At 36.3% G+C, this 21,638-nt stretch overlaps 2 protein-coding genes and 1 long non-coding RNA gene across 6 annotated transcripts in view; 2 read left to right on the top strand and 1 right to left on the bottom strand.

The window, feature by feature from the left end:
- LOC122075254 overlaps positions 1-5,072 on the top strand; it is a 6,901-nt gene extending 1,829 nt beyond the window's left edge. Inside the window, exons 3-6 of one of the 3 annotated variants that reach the window (XM_042640216.1) lie at positions 1,695-1,761; positions 2,074-2,274; positions 3,086-3,426; positions 4,363-5,072. In XM_042640216.1, the coding sequence (XP_042496150.1) occupies positions 1,695-1,761; positions 2,074-2,274; positions 3,086-3,426; positions 4,363-4,578 (825 nt within the window). In that variant the 3' untranslated portion in view covers positions 4,579-5,072. Of the gene's footprint in view, positions 1-1,694; positions 1,762-2,073; positions 2,461-3,085; positions 3,427-4,362 lie in introns of all 3 variants that reach the window. The other 2 variants (XM_042640214.1, XM_042640215.1) reach the window with 2 other exon arrangements.
- Positions 5,073-7,992: 2,920 nt separating this feature from the next.
- Positions 7,993-9,984, top strand: LOC122075296 (cytochrome P450 CYP82D47-like). Its single transcript, XM_042640267.1, has 2 exons — positions 7,993-8,999; positions 9,109-9,984. The coding sequence occupies exons 1-2, from the start codon at positions 8,025-8,027 to the stop codon at positions 9,733-9,735; spliced, it is 1,602 nt and encodes a 533-aa protein (XP_042496201.1). The 5' UTR covers positions 7,993-8,024; the 3' UTR covers positions 9,736-9,984.
- A 403-nt stretch (positions 9,985-10,387) lies between these two features.
- On the bottom strand, positions 10,388-16,610 carry LOC122077417. Of its 2 annotated transcripts, XR_006139789.1 has the most exons (6): positions 16,357-16,610; positions 16,078-16,274; positions 15,874-15,988; positions 14,369-14,411; positions 11,818-11,887; positions 10,388-10,986 (listed from the first exon to the last, which is right to left on the bottom strand). It is a non-coding gene; the product is annotated as an uncharacterized LOC122077417 (long non-coding RNA). The 2 variants fall into 2 exon arrangements; XR_006139788.1 differs by lacking the exon at positions 14,369-14,411.
- Between the last annotated feature and the right edge of the window lie 5,028 nt (positions 16,611-21,638).

Raw genomic sequence — 21,638 nt, 5'->3', positions numbered from 1 at the left:
TCTGCAATGTTGAGGTTGTGAGCAGAGTTTCAGAAACTGGACTCAGTGTGTGGACAGAGAAGTGCTTTGTATCAGGTAGTACACAGAGTTTGGTAATCTACACAATTCTTGTTTAGGCTTGTAATGGGTTATTTCTTTCCTAGCTCCTATCTGCTTTTCCATATAATTAGATATTTGCCTTACTGTAGGCTATATCTATGGCTGAAGTTTTATTTTACCTATCAGTAGTTCTTCAATAGTTTATTTCTTAGAAAGAAGTTCCCTTTTCCACTTTAATAAATTCATCTTTTCAGCAGTGTAGTCAAAGCATCACCTAGCTAACACTTGGGTGATGCTTTGTGTTAGAACAAACACCAAGAAATACGAATAAAAGGAGACAATAGATCCGTACGACACAGAGATTTAACGAGGTTCACACACCAGGGTGGTGTGCTACGTCCTCGGGCGAAGAAGAAGATGATTCACTATGCAGAAGAGAGATTACACCCTAGCAGCGGCGAGGAAGAACATGCCCTGAAACCCTAGCTTCGTGAAAAACCCTAGAATACAATGACTTTCTCAACAAGCAACAGTACATTATATATACTCCAAAAACGTGGGTCGACCCATCGGGTCGCGGTCGATCCGGTCGAACCATACCGCGGGGGCTATGCCCCCGCACCCCCATACGAGATCAATGATGGGCTCCAGGCCCTCTGCTTTCATCACAGATCTCAGAAAATTTCCCATTCGGGTCGCCACCAAAATATGTCGGATCGGGTCAATCTTCAAAACGGGTCAAGAATTCGAGACAAACTTAACAATATATATATTTGGTGCTTTTCTATAACCATTCTTTTTCTTTCATCTTCCGTATAGTTGTGGTTGCAATTTATATACCAACACAAGAGAAGTTACGAAATAGGGCAATCTTTTCGGCTTTTAGAGAGATTGGAAAAGTGATGCAACTATGGTAGTGAATTTTTTTTTGCTATTTATAGCAGTGTTGTCAGTATCTGATGCAAAAATAGGTTTGCTAGCATGGATAAATTCTGAAAATGAGGTTTCAATGTTAAAACTAGATTGGTCAAGTTTGATCAATGTTATCTTTACGCCCAATTTTGGGGCTGTTCTTGCAAGTATGATTACTGAGTCCGGGTGCTTTGGTTGGAGTAAAACCTATAGAAGACTAGTAACAAGGGTTCTAATTCCATGCTATTTGGGTTTTGTGGATTTCATTTGATGATTTCATTGCACACTGCTAGCCTCTTTGAGGTCAGTGACTTACTGGCTCATAACTTTTAACATTATACAGAGTCACAGACTGTGGAGTATATCATCATTTTTACATTTACATCCTTGCACAAGTTAATTCTAATGTAGCATATATCAGATCCACATGCATTAGACATCGTCCTTCAACTTACTTTTTGTTGTTTTATGTAGTTTCCTCTTTAGATCGACCTGTTATTTAAGTTCCTATATCTTGAAGTGCTTATCTATTGGGATTGATGCTGTTCTATTAAATTCTTTTATACTTGGACCTAGTTGGATGTAGTAGATAATGTCCTTGTTGAAATATGAATCCCTTCCAAAACCACGCTTGCTTTTTTTGTTGCACACGGGGACTTGTTTGTTAGTCCTTTGATTTCCCTTAAGAATGTCCTCCTTTTATTTATTCCTTCCCCTAGTAACTCCCATGCTTCAATGTCCAGCCAAATATATTGCGAGGATTGTTCAATGGCCACCGATGTTATCTGCAGCCGCTAAGTTGTACTGATGGTATCTTTCAAAATCTTTTGGGTATTTATCATTGTTCAAATTCCTGGTGTGGGAACCCAACTTGGCCAGCCTATAATCTGTCACAAGTTTGTGATACTCATTGAGCGTGGAGAATTGGGAGCTACTCAGTGGGCTCTGGTTGACGCTATTGGTGGAATTGATTTTATCCAATTCAAATGCAATAGAGGAGGCATGGAGGACCCATCACTCTGATATTTTTTATGTTTGTAATAGCTGTTGCTTTATGTAAGTTCCTTTATGAATACTCACACTAATTGTTTTTTGGTCTTTAATTCTTTATGCTATTGCAAGTAGGGAGATCAATAACATTCATACATGGGGCATGGAGAGGAAAGGAAAAAGTCCAAAGGTGGAAATCAATTCGGTTTGCTACTTCTGGTGATTCATATGGTGAACTCAAGCTAGATGCTTCAGATGCAGAACATAATGCTGAAGATATTGTGCCAGAAAGCATTCCACAGACCCGCCTTGAGAGAACTGGAGGAAAACCAGGTCTTATCTCATTTTATGGTTATCCATATGGAAGAAGAGGAAAGATACCTGTATCTGGCCCTAGAAAGAATCAACAAACTCTCTTATGGTTTGTTGGTCCTGCTGTCCTTGTTGCCTCTTTCATTTTCCCATCACTTTACTTGCGCAGAATACTTTCCACTATATTTGAGGACTCCCTGTTAACTGGTAGGTGGCCTTAGTTTACTTGTATACTGTGTAATCTATAAGTGTAAATAAGTGTAATGTAGTCTGTGTATATATGTAAAAGCGAAAACGCTTACTAGAAAAAGAAAGCTAGTTTACTTTTCTGTAAATGGAAGGTCAGGGATAATGGTGCTTATGCTTGGGGTTTTTACAAACATTTGGTGGGCTGCCTAGACATGGTGGTCTCTATGGTTGACTAACCATCTGTTCTACTGAAGTTATGTGGACTATTTTCTGCAATAGTCTATTTTCAATTTCAAAGAGAACTTGGTGGATTGGATGGTTGTTCGTTTGCAGTAATATTTAAACTAGGAGATCTCCTAGGTGACACATTTAGTGTGTGTGTGTGTCTGTGGGGGGGGGGTGAATCCCCTTTATGAACTGTCATTGTAGTCATGGATGATGATACCATCATATTCACCTCCTCCACCCCCGCCCCCAACCCAAAAAAAAAGCACCATTAAACAAATGTGGGTACATTTTTTATTTTACCATCCTTCCTTTTTACTGCATCTTCTCCTCTTATTGTGCTTATATAGTTATATTCATCTGGTATTGGAAATTTGTGGACTCTTGAGACTCAACGCCCCATTCTCTGTATCTGCAGATTTCCTTATATTATTCTTCACAGAAGCTCTATTTTACTCTGGAGTTGCAGTCTTTCTTCTACTAATAGACTATCTACGGAGGCCTTGTGAGCTGGTCCCTTCAACGAGTTATGTGAAAGAGACCAACCATTTAGGGCACCGCATCTCCTCAGTTACTGTCTTAGTACTGAGTCTGATTATCCCTATGGTGACAATGGGATTGGTCTGGCCATGGACAGGACCGGCAGCTTCAGCTACTCTTGCTCCGTACTTGGTTGGGATTGTTGTGCAGTTTGCATTTGAGCAGTATGCGCAGTATCGAAAATCACCTTCTTGGCCCATCATTCCCATAATCTTTCAGGTAATGATGTACAGAGGAATTAGTGCATTTCTGGCAAAGAATAACAAGGTTCATTTTCTTCTGCATGGATTGTTCATTTCCGAGACCACTTGTAAGATTAATGCTGATCATATTTTTTACTTATTGAATGCAACAAGTAAACATGATCTGTGTACCCCGCTAGTTGGGATTAAGCTTTGTTGAGTACTTACAAAATGATATAACTTAATTTTTGACATTATTATATGAGTTGTGAGTTCTGAGACCTGCATAATGGAGAGTTCTCCCTTGTCTTTTCTATTTTAATAGAAAGGCTATGTTTGAACCCGTGATGAAATGTTATGCAATAACAATTTGAATAGGCTCCTCTCTCTCTCTCTCTCTCTCTCTTCACCACCTACCCAATTCCATTGGCAGTAAATATGTTTTGTAATCTGTTACCTCTTAACTGTCTTTGATGCCATGCACAATGGCAACTTATGGTGTCAATTTTATAAAGATTGCACTTGTCAGATAATTGAAATTCCAGTACCCAAAAGAAAAAAAGATCATTTGACATTCTGATAGTTTTGATTTGTCTAGAATCTTGACAAATAAGATTTCTGGAAGTCTGATAAATAATAGTTGGCAATTCTTGTGGTTAAAGGAACCTTTTATCAGTGACCAATAAAAATGGTCTAGTTCTTTTTATTCTTCATTTAATGGCAAAAAAGTTTGGCTGTCGCTTGTTGGTTGTGGTCAATATGCTGAGTACTGTACATCTTTTATGCTGTTGACAAATGTGATGCCCTTGTCAGTCCTTTCCACAACCCCCCCCCAAAAAAAAAACAAAGGATGACATATTTGATGCCCTTATCGAAAACTGGCTGTAAATTTATACTTTTGTTACTATTAATGCCTTCTAATTCTAATGTTAAAGCATTTATAGATGAAGGCACTGATGTTGGAACTCTACAGGTTTATAGACTGCACCAATTGAATAGAGCAGCACAGCTGGTGACAGCTCTATCCTTCACAGTTAGAGGAGCTGAGACAACCCCACATAACTTGTCCATAAGCAGCTCTTTGGGGACTCTGTTGAATGTTCTCCAATTCCTTGGGGTCATCTGCATCTGGTCACTCTCAAGCTTCCTAATGAGGTCCATTCCTTCAGCCACAGTACATGAGCAATAGATCCTCTTTAAAAATGTTGGTAGCAATATCCATGTGGTCTGCCGGGGGAAAAAAATTCTCTTTATCCAACTTCATAGTTCATATGGCCAAGATGTTAGGAGGGCTGGTTTTCCATGATTGAGTTGCTCTAGTCCAGAAGTTCTAAATAAAAATGGTTACGTTGCACTTTGACTTGATTTCAAACCGAAAGCAACTGCTGGACCCAGCTGGTAACAGTGGCAAATGAAATGGGACCAAGGTTGAACAAAAGTACTAGCTGCTACACAACTATCTCTGGTTCTCGGTGCAACCATATAACTAATTTTTGGATAGAAACTGTTATGTCATTGTTGTACTGCCTGAGGCCAACAAATTCATCGCCTTTTTAGTTGTGTATATGTTAGTTCTTTGCTTATTTAAGATGTTAACTTTTCATGGTTAATGTGCATCAATCATACTGTGGAGGGGCTTGGTAATTGTATCGGTAAATCCAGAAAATATTGAATCTGTGCATAGTTCCTTTTGTAACACAGTTTTTTGTTCACCTCAGACTCTTGCCTGGAAGGTGGCAAGGCCAAAGAAATTCAAACCCACATATGGTATGCTCCTAGTTAAGTTTTTAAGCAAATAGTTCTGTGGATTTGGCATGGGGTCAAAATAAAAGGGGTGCGTCGTATGGTCACCAAAAGTGATGAAGTGAGAAATCGTAGCCTTCTTTTGAATGTCCCTTATCTTTATGATGTCACTATTAAGCAATATTTTTGAGTATACATGTGAATTTAAAAAAATAAATAAAAAAATAATCTCATTAAAATACTGTAACCCTCGGTTTAATATACTCGACTTGCAGTCACAAGAAGAAAAACTAACTGAAGAAAAACAAACTAACTTTCGTCTTCATAAAGCTTAGAAGGAAGGCGTGGGGTGAGAAGGACGTCTAGTGGGGTTGCTTTGGGCATGGTGATGCCTAAGCTTTCCGTCATGTCTACCGGTTGCTGTGAAGGTGTCTCAAAATCGAATCCTTGTAGCAGGCGAGCAAGAGTCGAGTGAAAGATTTGCTTGGCAAATGTGATACCTGGGCATGATCGTATACCCGATCCAAAAGGGATGAGCTCAAAGTTCTGACCCAAAACATCTACATCTGCATGTGTAGTGAGAAACCTTTCTGGTTTGAATTCATGAGGGTCTGACCACACCTGAGCATCCCGATGTAGCTTCCATAAGTTCACAAACAAACGTGTACCCTTGGGCACAATACGACTTTCACCCCTTCTTCTCCTCCATCGTCATAAACCCTAGATAGCCCCTAGTATTCTAGGTTTTTTCAAATATCAGGAGAGAAGAGCGAGAAGTAGCAAATTAATTTGAATTTATTACCCTGATATTGCTTTAATGACCTCATATTAATTCAGATGGACCAACATCAATTGCGACCATTGAGAAGTAGCAAATTAATTTGAATTTTTGCAGAATAGAGAACGACATGATTTCCAGTTGGTACTTCACCAAGAATTCCCCCAATGATTGCACACACGGGAGGGTATTCATTTATTCCTGCTAGCAACAATCTGTTTAGGAAACAATCTGACTTTCCTCTCTTTATCTTTACTTCTCCCAAACCCATAGAAACCCCAGCTTATTTCGTTTGGATATGTGAAAGAAGCTAATAAAAGCTCCTCTCAATCATAACCTGAAAATGACACTCAAAAATCAAAATCCATTTTTTCTCCGCACTCGCAAGAATATTAAATACAAAAAACCTTCGCGGACATGGAAGAATATGATTTGGGAATTTTAAGATTGAAAATGTAATAAGGGTAAAAAAATCATTTCTATTTCAAACACTGACACCTTTCTCTCGTAGTATTAATTTGGGTGGATTTAAATGTAATAAATAAAACTCAAGAAAAAAGATGTAATAAGAACAAACGTAAAGGGAGATGGATGTAAATTCCCCTAAAATTAAATAATGAGATCGGATCCTCTAAAGTCTATATGTTCGAGAATGCATTTAACTATGCCTAGGGAGTAGGGAATCAATCTCATAATTTTCATATATATACATTTTTTTAAAATAAAAACTCTCATAATTTATAGTAAGAATACATTTCCATGTGATGTCCCATTCTAAGATCCAACTAGAGGCCTAGCTGTCCAAATAATCTAATTAGAGATAATGACAGGTCCTTATTTATTCCCTTCATATCTCTCTATAATATTATAATGCCATAATCAGAGATTCGCATGAAGAAACTCTCTCTCTCTCTCTCTCTCGGAAACATCAAAGTTGTAGATTTATAGGATATTACGAAAATATTATTTCTTACCTAACGTCGTCTGTTTCTTTGAAAAAAAAAAATAATAATAATTAAATATAACGTCGTCTCTTATGGGTAAACAAGTGGTGAGTCGCCTTCTATATCCCTAAACCCTTTGTCCAAGTCACATCTTTCTCATCATAAAAAATTAAAATAGCCTAAGGATCTCATTATCATGAGTCAGTAACCCCAGAGCTTCTTAGCGAACGTTGACCGATTAAAAGGTTTTCCTCACGATATGCCCATTGTCAGAAAATGAATCAGTTGTTCATACAGACACCTGTTCGTATAAATCAATATTTAAAATTTATTCTTTATTTTAAATATATTATTTTTTATCCTTATAATGGTAGAAGGAAGAATAGATGTTGAATGTTAACTTATAGTGATTGTTCAAACAATAAATCCTATCTCCAGTGTTAGGATACTTCATTTTAGCAAAGACTTCACATTGATGGTGGAATTATCTAATCTATAACTGGAATTTTATTTTTCTGACTTGCTACTGGGTTGCAGGTTGCAGTTATTTGGCTTATTTTTTATAGAATTGCAGTTACTTGACTGCAACTCGTGTAGTATGGTAGTGCGTACATTTTTTTCCCTCCCCATTTTCATTTTTCCCTTCACTTCTTTTTATAATGTCCACATTTTACCTTTCTTACGCGGACACATGCGCTCTAATGGAAAATAGATCCATAAACATTAAAAAAAGAAAAGGAAAAAGAAATAGGTGGGGCTTGGGGCTGATGTGAGGTCTGCATACACAGTATCAATAAACCAAGAATAAGGCCACAAATGTTTCTGTTACCTGAGATGGGATAAGCAGTTCCATTGTTTAATGGGAATTGCAAATTCAGCACAAGTTTCTCTTGTACTTTTGTGGGAAGTCGCTAAAAAAAAAAATTAAGGAGATAGAGAGAACTAAATGCATAGTGGTCCATCCTAATGAGGTGGCCACTTTTAATTTATCCATGAATAGAATGAATATTTTTTCCACAATTATTGGGGTTGGGATGCAGAACGCATCATGCAGTAGTTGTTTGGTTGACTCGGTCCTAGCTAGAGATTATATAGCTCTCCAACATATCTGCAACCTCCTACAGAAGTACAATAGAAAGCTGGGCTTGAATTTGCAATTCTCATTAAACCATGGATCTTCTTATCCCATCTCAGGTAATAGGAACATTTGTAGCCTTAATCTTACTGTATTACTTTCTATGCAGATCTCACAAAACCAAGGAAGGAAGGGAAGCCCCAACACCATCTGGTGCCTTGCCACTTATTGGTCATCTCCATTTGCTCGGGGGACACAAACCTCTTCCACGGACGCTTGGAGCTCTAGCAGACAAGTATGGCCCGGCCATCATGCTCAGACTCGGTGTACATCGCTCAATGGTTGTGAGCAATGCAGAGCTGATCAAGGAGTGTTTCACTACCAACGACAGGGCTTTAGCTACACGACCTCCTTTAACTGCAGGCAAGTACTTGGGCTACCACTACGCTTTTTTTGGGTTTTCACCTTATGGGTCATATTGGCGTGAGATTCGTAAGATATCCACTCTTGAGCTACTTTCCAAATCCCGTCTTGAGAAGCTCAGGCATGTTAGAATCTTTGAAGTAGACATGTCTATTAAAGCATTGTACTCATTTTGGGCCAAAGACAATAGAGACCACAGACCTATGAAGGTGGAGATGAAGCAGTGGTTCCAACACCTTACTTTTAATGTCATCACCAAACTGATTGCTGGAAAACGTTATTATGGGAACAATATTGGTATTGGAAATGAGGTTGATGAGGCACAAAGATTCCGGAAAGCAATGACTCAATTGTTGTATCTAAGTGGTGTGTTTGTTGCATCTGATGCAATACCCTATTGTGAATGGTTGGATTTGGGAGGACATGTGGGAGCAATGAAGTCTACTGCTAAGGAATTAGACTCTATAATTGGAAATTGGCTGGATGAACATCTTCGTCGCAGGATCCATAAGATGCCGCCGTTGTCTCGGTCTCCATCTCAGGATGAAGAAGAGCTGGACTTCATTGATGTGATGATATCCATCATTCCTGAGGACCATTTGATGTCTAGTTATGACCGAGATACGGTCATCAAGGCAACTGTCACGGTATGTACCCTTCAATTTGATTTGATGAATTAATTGAAGCTTAAATAGGACATTCATTTGTGGTTCTTGGCTTACTACTAACCTTCTCGTGTTCATTCACTATGCACAGCAACTCATGGGAGGTGGCTCCGACACCACATACGTTACCCTCACATGGGCACTTTCTTTACTAATGAACAATCCCCAAGTACTGAAAAGGGCGCAGGAAGAGCTGGACGGCCATGTTGGCAAAGACAGACACGTTGAGGAATCAGACATCAAGAATCTGGTGTACCTCCAAGCCATTGTAAAGGAAACTTTGCGGCTATACCCACCTGTACCTTTATCAGTACCACATCAAGCCATGGAAGACTGTGAAGTGGGGGGTTATGTTGTCCCCAAGGGCACACGTTTGTTTGTGAACATATGGAAGCTTCATAGGGACGGTCATGTGTGGTCAGACCCTCAAGAATTCAAACCGGAGAGGTTTCTCACTACACATGCAGATGTAGACTTTTTAGGTCAGAACTATGAGTTCATCCCTTTTGGATCGGGCATACGATCATGCCCAGGTATCACATTTGCCAAGCACATTTTGCACTTAACTCTTGCTCGTCTGCTACAAGGATTCAATTTTGAGACACCTTCACAAGAACCGGTAGACATGACTGAAAGCTTAGGCATCACCATGCCCAAAGCAACCCCACTGGACATCCTTCTCACGCCACGCCTTACTTCCAAGCTTTATGAAGGTTAAAAGTTAGTTTGTTATTCTTGTTGAGTATATTAAATTGGGGGTTATAGGGTGTTTTCATTATGTTTGAATAAAATCCTTTGAATAAGTTTGGTTGCAAGGAAAATTACAAAGAGTAAAGGAGGCGAGATTTTTCAACTTCAAAAAGAAATAGTGGCAATCATCATTATCCAACATGATTGTATAAACTACAGAAATTTCTTGTCATATTCAATAGTGATACCTTTAGATGTAATTTTTCTTTTTTCCCAAGTCAAAAGGGAAATGGATGCAAAATAAGATGAAGATTTTTTTTTTTTTAAATAATTGTAGGAAAATTTTGTTGTAATCAAGGTAGGTGAAAAAATTTATAACCTTACTTTTATTACTTTTAAAATAACACAATTTTTGTGGGCAAAAGTTGCGCACACCACTCCTTTGCCACAAGCTAACGTCTACCAATGAAAGGGTGGGTGGGCATGGCTAAGCATGGGCTATTGGTGTATTTAGAGCTGACACCTTTTTCAACTACCACTCGCCTTATTAGAATGATAAAAGAAAAAATTAGAAGGACCCAAAAAAAATTTAAAAATTTAAAAAATAGATTTAGTGGAAGTAAATCTTACACTTAAAATTTGAAGCATCCTAATTTCTCCCAATTTGACAGTATTCAACAAGCAAGCAAGAAAAAAAAATCAATATTGGAGGATTATAAAGGTCAAATGCTTTAACAACATTTATAAAATTTGAGAACAAATTGAAAGGTACATATACACATACCAGTACAGCTGCTTTGATCACAGTATTACGATCATAACTAAATATCAAATTGTCCTCAAGTATGATGGATAGCATCACATCAATGAAGTCGAACTCATTTTCGTCCAGAGACCTTGGTGTCTTATCCAAAAAAAATCCTCTGTGACGAATGTTGTGGAACAACGAGGATTCAATGACTGACATGGCATCAAGGATTGTGCCAATGTCATCTCGACTGTCCGATGTTCATCCAACCAATTTCCAATTAGAGAGTCTACTTAGCAGCAGACTTCATGGCATTCACATATCCTCCCAAATCCAACCATTCACAATAGGGTATTGCATCGGATGGAACAAAAACTCCAGTTAGATAAGCAATTTGAGAAATTACTTCACCAAATCTTTGGAACTCAGCTTCAATTCTGTTTACCGCACTGGTACCATCCTAGTAGGCCCTAATAAGGGGCGTGGCAATAATCCTGCCTGAAAAACGAGGTGTGGGTTCCGTGGTGTTTGCTGAAAGAGAGGAGGACGAGAGAGATATTGGTATAAAAAATATATATATAGTAAAATAGAAAATGAACTCAGGTTACCAGGTGAAAAAAGAGATAATCCGGATATTTAAAAAGAACATGGAAGATAGAGATGTAAAAGTTTGAAGGCTGAGAGTATAAAAGAAAAAGTAAAAGATTACGAAAGTTTTAGTAAATATTGACCAAATATAGAGGGATAGTAAATAAATAAAGAAGTTTGAGTAAACATAAGTTAAGCATAAGGAAAGACAACAAAAGTTTTTAATAAATAAATAAATAATGAGACCGAATCCTCTAGAGTCTATATATTAAGAATACATTGCCATGTCAAGTCCCATTCTAATATTCAACTAGAAGCCCAGCTGTCTAAATAATCTAATTAGAGATAATGACAAGTCCTTATTTTATTCCCTTCATATCTTTCTATAATATTATAATGCCATAACCAGAGACAATGACAGGTCCTTATTTTATTCCAATCTATTATTGGAATTCTATTTTCTTGGTTGCTTTCAAGTTGCAGGTTGTAGTTACTTGACTACAATTGGGTAGTAGTCAATTTTTTTTTCTTCTCACAATATATACAATTTCTTTCTCCCTTTATTTTCTTTTTTCTTTTCACTTCTTTATATAATGTACACTTTCTACCTTTCTTACCCGGACAGCTGTGGCTGTAAAGGAAAATAGATCCATAAAAAAATATAAAAATATAAAAAATATAAAAAGAAAAAAAGAAATGGGGTTTGAGACTGATGTGAGATCTGTATACACAATATTAATAAACCAAGAAGAAGGCTACAAATGTTCCTATTACCTGAGATGGGATAAGCAGTTCCATTGTTTAATGGGAATGGCAAATTCAACCCAAGCTTTCTCTTGTTCTTCTGCAAGAAGTTGAAAAATAAAAATTGAGGAGAGAGAGAGAGAACTAAATGCATGGTGGTCCATCCTAATGAGGTGGCCACTTTTAATTTTTCCATTAATTGAATGAATTTTTTTCTACACAAGTGTTGGGGTTGGGAATGCTGAAGGCAGTAGATGTTTTAGTTACGTTTGAATAAAATCCTTTTGGATACGTTTGGTTGTAAAGAAAATTAAAGGGAGTAAAGAAGCTGGAATTTTTCATACTTAAAAAGAAATTATTGTAATCATCATTATCCAACATGATTGTATAAATTATATAAATTTCTTATCATATTTAGAAATGATACTTTTTAGATGTAATTTCTTTTTTCTAAGTCCAAAGGAATTTAGATGCAAAATAAGATGATTTTTTTTTTGGGTAGCATCCATGAAACAATTGAATGTGGTGTTATTGAAAATTACAAGACAAATCTCAGATTTTTTTTTTTTTAATTTTAGAAATTCTTTTTGTTGTAATCAAGGTTGACGAAAAAAAAATTGTAACATTACTTTTATGACCTTTAGTATGATACAATTATTGTGGGCAAAGGTTGCGCACACCACTCGTTTGCCGCAAGCTGGCAACATGTATCAATGGAAGGGAGGGTGGGACAAGGCTAAGCATGGGCTACTAGTGTATTTGGAGCTTACACCTTCCTTTTAAGTGCCACATGTCTTATTACTAGAAGTTTTTTAAGTTAGAAGTGTAAAATGCCAGATTTTCAAAAATAATTTATCCTTGTGTCATTATCAAATTTGTATTGTTAAGAACATTTTTTCATATGTGAAATAATAGTGTTTACATGATAATGTTTACCCTCAAAGTGGTTTATTTACGAGTCATGCCATTTTTGTTGGGGATAATTTAATACCAAGCTTCTCAGCATGAGTGGGATTCAACAAAAACCAACCTTCCAAATTATGATGTGATCACCATAAAAGAATGTCTAGTCCACGAAAATAAATGACCAAATATATTTATTTTCATTTCTCACCTGATAAAATCTCACTTCTCTTCTTCCTATGCTACATGAGAGCAATGCAAGTATTTACTCTTTCCATATATGTTTCATTTATAAGGACAAAAAACCCTTAATCAATAAAAATAAATAAATTGATTCCTGGTTCGTATACAAGAAGATTTGTTTTCATTTTTTATTTTATTTTATTATTATTTTATTTTTTATAAATGGATTTTCTCTGCCAAGAAAACTATGATGGACGGACAAAGGGTTGAGGATGAAAAGAGGCTGTGTGCCCAAGTTGTTTACCCACGATCCATTAGAAAAAATTTTAGTTCTCTTTTGTTCGCATTTGGGCTATTGCTTCCTACAATTTTGAAATTTCACATTTTAAGAAAACATACACTACAACAAAGGAGGTCTATAACTGCGATTTTTTCCACAATAAAAGGTCTAAAAATCCACAACAATAGCCTGTTACTACAGATTACCTGCGGTTTACTATCTACAGCTACAAGTGTCATTGCTAAGTCTGTAGCTATGGATTTCACACCACAGGGACAGGGTATCCTATACCTGTGGGTATTTAATTTCAAATGTTTCCGCAATAAATCTGTTGCTATGAATTTTTAACTGCGAATTTTTTCCACAACAAATTTATAACTGCAAATATGTAGCTACAAATGTTTCTGCTGTAAATCTATTACTACGGATTTCTAACTACACTTTTTTTCCACAACAAACTATAGCTACGGATTTTAATTGCAAAATTTTACGTCCCAAAATTTATGACTACGCTTTTGTAGTGACATATTTTCGTACAAAAATCTTTAAATACGGATTTTAACTAGGAAATTTTACACTCCAAAATTTATAGTTGCAATTTTGTAGTGGTGAAATTTTTTGTGCAACAAAATCTATAACTATAGATTTTAGATAAAATTTTCACCACAATTTGTAATTGCACTTTTGTAATGACAAACATTTTGTGTAATAAAATATATAGTTGCGAATATTTTATTATGAAGATGTAGACACGAGATTTTTGAATGGTGACTATATAATATCGATTTTTTTGCTTGTATTTATTTTTTATACAAATGTACCTATTTCTCAAACCTATATAATCCATTCAATACACAATACACAATACATAATAATTTATATATAAATGCATAAACCATGCTTATCAAGTTATCATCCAAATCACTTATATTAACAAAAATAAAATTCATGATTATCATCCCAATCAATTGTATTCCAAATAATTAATTCAACAATATTATCTAAAAATTAAACTCCAAAATTCAAATTGTACTATAAAAAAATAAAAAATACATCAGACTTGAGTAGTTTTTAAGTGCTCCTTATTCTGGTCCAAGCCTCCCAAGCTCTATATTTGAGTTTTCAAGTTACTTACTGTAATAAAAAATATATATATTATTTAATAATCAAATTATAAATATTCATAATAAAATTGTTAATTGTATATTTCTTTACCTTGTAATGCTGACTCATTTTGAACATTAGAAGTACCAAATACCTATCACACACATATAGATAACAATGGATTATTATTTAAAAAAAAAAAAAAAAAAACAATAGTTAAAACTAAAGATCACTAAATTATAATAGTAATAAAAAAAAATCCAAAATAAATGAAAGTAAAACCAAAACAAAAAAACAAAACAAAACAAAACAAAAGAGACCTCCATGTAATGCTTTGTGTTTGTGTTTCTCTAGTCCTATTTCTCGCGCCATGGTTTGATTAATTACTACAACTAAATGGATTCAATATAAAAAATTTCATAGAAAGACTTTCTTTTCGTTAAGTAAAAAATAAAGGAGAGAAGAGGCAAAGAGAACCACGATTTACTTTAATGACGAAAAGTAAGGTTGATCATTTGAAGATGGATACAGGTGGAGATAATATGGTCAAAAGGCAAACAAGAATAGCCCTACCCAAGGTTTTCTTATCCAAATCTTACTGTGCTTATATTTCCATAAGTTTTGCTACCATATATTAAGAACTCTAGAATGTGGAAGAATGTGAACATAATTAAAGAGCTTAAGCATTTCATAGAAAATCTTAATTCATGGTCATTTTGCTACAATTTGTTGGCTTTGATGAATTGATTGGTCGGGATGGGCTAGGTTTCAGTAATGACTGGGAAAACTATAGGAAAAAGAGACGAAGATAAAGAAAGGGTGCTTGATCGATTGCATTGGATGTGCCATAGGCAGGGTTCCTAGAACCTGGAAAATTGGAAAATAAAGTTTTACTTAAGTTACATGGATGCAAATTAAATTATCCACTCACAACTGTATTAAGCAGGGGAAAACAATATTTGATGTAATCACAAAGTTTTAAATATGAATGAAAGTATCCACTCATTAACTTATCTGTCCATAAATGCAATTTAAATTATCCACTCACAACTGTGGATCACTCTCACTCTTCACACCCTAGGATGGTGCTTTACACATCAAGAATGCAAGTGCATGTACATGAGCTAGGGAATGGATGCAATGGCGCTCAAGGTGCACTTCCCCCTTCAAGTACTCATCATATTGACACATGTAGGATCACTAAATCTATTTTGCAGAATTGGGAAACAATCAATCCTCAAAAGCAGGTTTCCAACCAGTTCAGTAGCAACTAGCAAATGAGGGGGGTGGTCAATTTTCTTTCTTCTAGGCATAGGTCCAATCATACAGATCCAGACATTCGCGAGGAGTAACCCAAATATGTGCGCTGAATTTACTCATAGGAATATATGGAGCATGCTGTAATCTTTATAAAAACAGGGCTTAGGACGAGTTCTAGACTTAATTCTCTAAGAAGAGAATAAAAGAGTGCTAAGAATTGTAAAACACATTGCGCGGAGAATAAGAAAAAAAATGATACCCATGATATCCACCCCTTTATTTTACAAGCATTCAACAAACAATATGATCAAAGCTTCAATCAATAACAGTATATGCATGCGTTCCTCTGTTTTTACCTGCTTAAATGTAGCCGTCTGGTAAAGAGGACTACTGACCGCAACAAAAGGATCGAATTCATTCTGAGTAATATTCATCAAGAGAGTTGAAATACCGGGCTGCTTCATTTACCATCTACATACAAACAAAATAAATCATTCAACAACAAACAAACCAAGAAAAGACAAACCATCGCAAACAAAGCCAATCTGCAAAACACAAACCATCAAAGCATTCAGCAACCCCTTCAACCACAGCAGAGGCGTTGACATCCATCTCTCTCTCTCTCTCTCTCTCTCTCTCTCTCTCTCTAGAACAGCTCAATTCGAATCGCTTTGGACCCAACAATCCATTTCTGTTCTTATACAATACTCTCCCAAACACCAAAGCTCTGCCGAGACAACAATCGACGCGCAAAACCCTAATACATCACCAGAAACAGTGAAATACATCAAAAACAAAATTATGAAATTGAAAGAGAGTTAGGTGTAAGGTGTTCTTACTTCGTCGTTAAGGTCAGTCCGTGAGTTGCAGAAAGAAGGGTTAAAGGTAGAAGCAGCCATTTTCGAATTGAAGAGTCAAAGGTGTAAAGACGCACTAATTCCTATATCAGAGAGAGATTGAAAGCAAGATGGATAACAGAGGAGTTATTGAAAACCAGAGACATTAGAGGAGATTAGAATCGGTGTCATGGGAGAGAGTTTCAGTTTTTGCAGGAATGAAATGGGGGTTTTGTTTCCCTATTCGATTTTTTAGGGCCGTTTGTTTAGAGGGGAGTATGGGGTAGGATTGTATGACACATGGTTCCACATGTTGTTGGGGTGAATGATAAGAATTAAAAAATTGTAAAAAAGTATAATTTTCCCACCCCATGCTTGTTTGGTTGGTTTGGGAAAGTTGAACTTTACCACCCCATGTATTTTTGGATATCAGAATTTGCGATTGAAGGGAAAGTTGTTATACTACAATATAATTACAAGAACACTATTATCAAATAACGTCATCACATTAACACCTACTAATGTGACTTTTATATTTTTGTGGTTACAATAAAATGTGGGATTCACCAATATTAATTAATTAATTTAATTTAGATAATAAAAAATTATTCTAAAGAGACTAATTATGGTGATCCCTCTCATAAAACTGGCTGCAACACAAATAATTTGATACAATGAATTTAATGGTTGCATCAACAATCCATCAAGGAATAGCAGTCATATAGGAGAGATATCTCTACCCAATTCAAATACTAAGTACAAAACCCAAGCTAAAAATTATTTAAAATGAGAAAGAGAAATCCACTTTAATAAGTGAATTTAGTTCCTTCTAAATCAATTTCTACAGATACAAATAACATTCAATGATTTTAAACACCTAATATTTTCAGTTTAAGCTGCAATTGAAGCAGGGAACTTCAAGGATTTTTAAGATTAAAGCACTTAGGAAGACTTTTCACTAGTTGGTAGAACAATGGGGATGCAGATAGCTGACGGATGAAACTGCAGTAAATGAAAAAAAAAATTAAGAAATTAAAAGCACAATTTGAGAGTAGAGACTGAAGGGTACAAGAGTATTGCAAAACAAAAGAAAATCTGAGGCGAGAGGGAAAAGTTAAAAAAAAAAAAATTATAATGCGAACTTAATTACCAGTTATCAATTCCAATGACAGAATCGAAGCACCAAACCCCAGGGGTGGGGCAGGGGTTTCATAAAGAAAGGGCTGGGATGAGCAGAAAGAGAGGTGATTTCTATTGTGATGGGGTTAGGTTTCGCCAGCACAAGACAGAAAGTTGGTGTTAAGGCTTCGTAGAAGAGAAAGAGAGAGAGAGAGAGAGAGAGAGAGGTTTTCAGAGAGGGTTCTTTCAAGAGAAGGCTTGCAGCGGTGACAGAGTGTCTTCGTTGGTGATCGATGGAGCAGACAGCAATGATGAGCTTTGGAGTGGTTGCGACTAAGTATTTGATGGCTAGGGTTTTCGCAAGGAAAACGGGAAGATTGGAAAAGAAGGAGAAGGAGCCGAATGAAAACCCTCTGATTCTTCTCAAGAAATGAAAACATTTCTTTCTTGGTATTACCTACAAACGAGTTGAGGAAGAAGACACATAGCTGGAGAGAAATCGTAGCCTTACCTCTGCTGGGAGATTATAAATTAAGTTGAGGAAGAAGCCACAGAGCTGGGAGAGATCGCTTCCTTCGTCTTTCTTCCATCGGATCGTTTTCCTTCGTCTTTCCCACAAGAGTCCCACCAAATCAGTGGGACTTTGAAAGGGAAGAAATGGAAGAAACACACCTCCGACAGGAAACCCTGACCATCTGACAATAATTCCACAGCTCTCCCACCCCTTTCATCCAAACAACCCTATTTTACACTATTTTGTGGTAAAGTTGTCAGAAATCCCACCCCACCAAGTCCCCTCTAAACAAATGGGCCCTTAAAGAAATGCAAAAGGCGAAAGCGCACGGGGGTGGATTTGTTTCCCTGTTCTGTTCTGTTCTGTTCTGTTATATATTTAAGGGAATGAAAAGGGCGTGGTTTCTCTATTCTGTTTGAATTTTTAGAGAATGAAGAGGGGAAGAGCGGGGGTTTGAAAAAAAAGTGGGGGAAGGGAATTTGGGTGTGTCAAACGTTGGTTTGGTTCGGTTCGATTTGATCGATTTAATCCAATTTTGTCTAGGAATTCCCGAGTCCAAGATCAAATTGTTAAGAAACTTTAGTTCTTGGTCGGTTTTGGTTCAATACAATTTAAGCTTATCTTAGTTCTTTAATTAGAATCAAGTTAATACTGGTTTAATTCAGTTTATTTTTAGACCTAAACCGCAATGGAATTTTTAGACTCAAAATGAAAAAGACTATATAGGACACGAAAAGACCACATTGCACCATCTTGACGTGAGCTGAATATGCTCCCGTGACTGAGCATAAATTCATGCAAGCCGGTAGGTTTCTTGTCCCATATATATATATATATATATATTAGGGGTGTCAAACCCTAAACTGAACCGGTAAAATCTATCGAATCAAACCGATAACGGCCCGAACCAAACCAATCCGGACCGACCTGTTGACACCCCTAATATATATATTATTTTTATTAAATTAAATTTGTAAAAAAAGAAGAAGAGAGAGAGAGAGAGAGAGAGAGAGAGAGAGAGAGAGAGAGAGAGAGAGAGAGAAATCTTGAAAAACATATACACTATTAAAATTAAAATTAGGAACATAATCTTGTCATCATAATTTTATTTACACGTTATGTACTTTTAAAATGGTAAATAATCTCGACTCCCACTAGGTACACCTTGAGCCACTCACACGGGGGTGTTTAGTGTTCTTCACTGCTTTTCAATGAAAGTTGAATGGTTCTTATTCAACCCTAGTATGACCCAGTCCATGCGGTTGTGGCGTCGGTATGGGCCCGCAAGACTAGTCAGGCCAAAGGCTTGGATACCGGTTGTTAAAAAAAAAATGGTGAGTAATTAGAATCATAAACGACCATCTAAACCCTAGAAATGAAACACTGAACCCCAAATCTCTAAATCGTTCCATAACTAATGTATCTCAACAAATGATTCAAACCACTAGTAATTGGAAATCTTAAGTTTAAATCACTTAATTTTTCAAGCAGGATTTTATATAATTGATATCAGGTCAAACAAGTTTTTATGTGAAAATATCTCATTCTGAGGACCCTCAATGTCCTTGAATGATAATAACATAAAAATGTGAGGGGATTGTGAAAAAAAAAAAAATTAAAATTTAAACCGTTAAACCTTTCAATCGAGATCCGATGACTAAAGGTTTTTGTTACTGCGCTTTTTAACTGCATTTTTGTTTTCACAGTAACAAAGATGTTTTTTTATTGCGGTCTTAACTACTGCAGTAATAAGTAGCACATATTACTGCATTTTTTTCTAACTACGATTTTATTTACGTAGTTACAGTATTTTTTGTTACTGCGATTTTTTGTTGCGATATGTTTTTGTAGTTACAAGGTTTCTGTTACTACGCTTTTTAACTGCAGTTTTGTTTCCGCACCAACAAAGATTTTTTTTACTGCAATCTTAACTACTGCAGCTATGAGTAGCTCATATTATTGCGTTTTTTCTAACTACAGTTTTATTTCCATAGTTATAAGATTTTTTGTTACTGCGTTTTTTTATTGCGATTCATTTTCGTAGCTACAAGGTTTCTATTACTGCGCTTTTTAATTGCAGTTTCGTTTCCGCAATAATAAAGATTTTTGTTACTGTGGTATTAACTATTGCAAAAATAAGTAGCACATATTACTATGTTTTTTCTAACTGTGGTTCTATTTTCGTAGTTATAAGATTTTCTGTTACTACGATTTTTTATTGCCTGTTTTAAATTCCACAGTAACAAGTATACCATATTACTGAAATTTTGTTTCCATAGTTACAAGGTCCTCTGTTACTGTAGTTTTGAAATATCAAAGCAATAGGTAGCTCCTATTACTACACACGGAAAAATCACAGTAATAGGACATTTATAGCTGCGGATTTTGAAATCGCAGTTATAGGAGATAATTTCTTCATGCGAATATTGGATTGTGGTGATAAATTATCGTGAAAGTTTTACCTTATTATACCTATTTTTATTTCTTTTTTTTTTTCCCTTGCAACCAAACAGATCCATGAGAATTGTATTTATACTCAATTAAAAACACTGTAACCCACAATTCAATATCCTCGCAGTCACAAGCAGAAAAAGAAACTAACTTTAAACTTCATAAGGCTTTGAAGGAAGGCGTAGGGTTAGAAGGATGTCTAGTGGGGTTGCTTTGGGCATGGTGATGCCCAAGCCTTCAGTCATGTCTACAGGTTCTTGTGAAGGGGTCTCAAAATTGAATCCTTGTAGCAGACGAACAAGAGTCAAGTGCAAGATGTGCTTGGCAAATGTTATACCTGGGCATTGATCTTATGCCCAATCCATAAGGGATGAACTCAAAAGTACTGACCCAAAACATCTACTTCTGCATGTGCAGTGAGAAACCTCTCAGGTTTGAATTCATAAGGATATGACCACACATGACTGTCTCAATGTAGCTTGCATAAGTACACAAAAAAAGTGTAACCTTGGGGACAAAAAAGCCCCCCACTTGACAGTCTTCCATGGCTTCATGTGATAAATCTTTTTTTCTTGGATAATATTTCATGTGGCATTGATAAAGGTAGAGGTGGGTATAGTCGTATAAAGTTTCCATTACAATGGCTTGGAGGTACACCAGCTGCTTCTTGGCGTTTGATTCTTCAACATGTTTGTCTTCGCCGACATGGTTTTCCTATTTTGCCCAACTCCACCCGGAACAGATATGTTATGTAGAAGATAAGAACATCTTAGTGCTGCCACAACTTTGAAAGTTCCCCCTATTCAAAGGAGTGAGAAGGGCAGAGAGAGAGAGGGTAATGTCTTCATGGGAATCATGGACTGGAGCAAGAAAATTCTCTACCTGTTGTTGCCACAAAATGAAATCTTTATGGCCATATATTGAAGCATTCCATGGAGCTTGAACTCTTCACCTCTATTTGATTTGCTCAATATGTTTCATGTTCGCCATCAACCTTAACAAACTTGATCACCATTGATCTTGCATGAACTTACAAGATCAATACCAATGAAATAGAATTCACGTTTCGAATTCCCCCCAACTTTTCTTTTTCACTCTCAAAGTTTATCATACATTTTTTTTTTTTTTTTTAAATGACCATATCTTGCTGGACAGTGGGACCAATGAGAGGGTGGGTGCCAGGATGCACCTTCAGTGCCTT

This window comes from Macadamia integrifolia, chromosome 4 (genome assembly GCF_013358625.1).
Source record: "Macadamia integrifolia cultivar HAES 741 chromosome 4, SCU_Mint_v3, whole genome shotgun sequence".
In the NCBI taxonomy this organism is placed as follows: Eukaryota; Viridiplantae; Streptophyta; class Magnoliopsida; order Proteales; family Proteaceae; genus Macadamia; species Macadamia integrifolia.
Note: the sequence above shows the minus strand (reverse complement) of the source record. Positions and strands in the feature narration are given on the sequence as shown.

Bases quoted from the DNA above. Each gene is read 5' to 3' on its own strand.
- LOC122075296 (XM_042640267.1), top strand. From the start codon at position 8,025: ATGGATCTTCTTATCCCATCTCAGGTAATAGGAACATTTGTAGCCTTA. The intron at 9,000-9,108 runs GTATGTACCCTT...CACTATGCACAG, and splicing joins TCATCAAGGCAACTGTCACG to CAACTCATGGGAGGTGGCTC.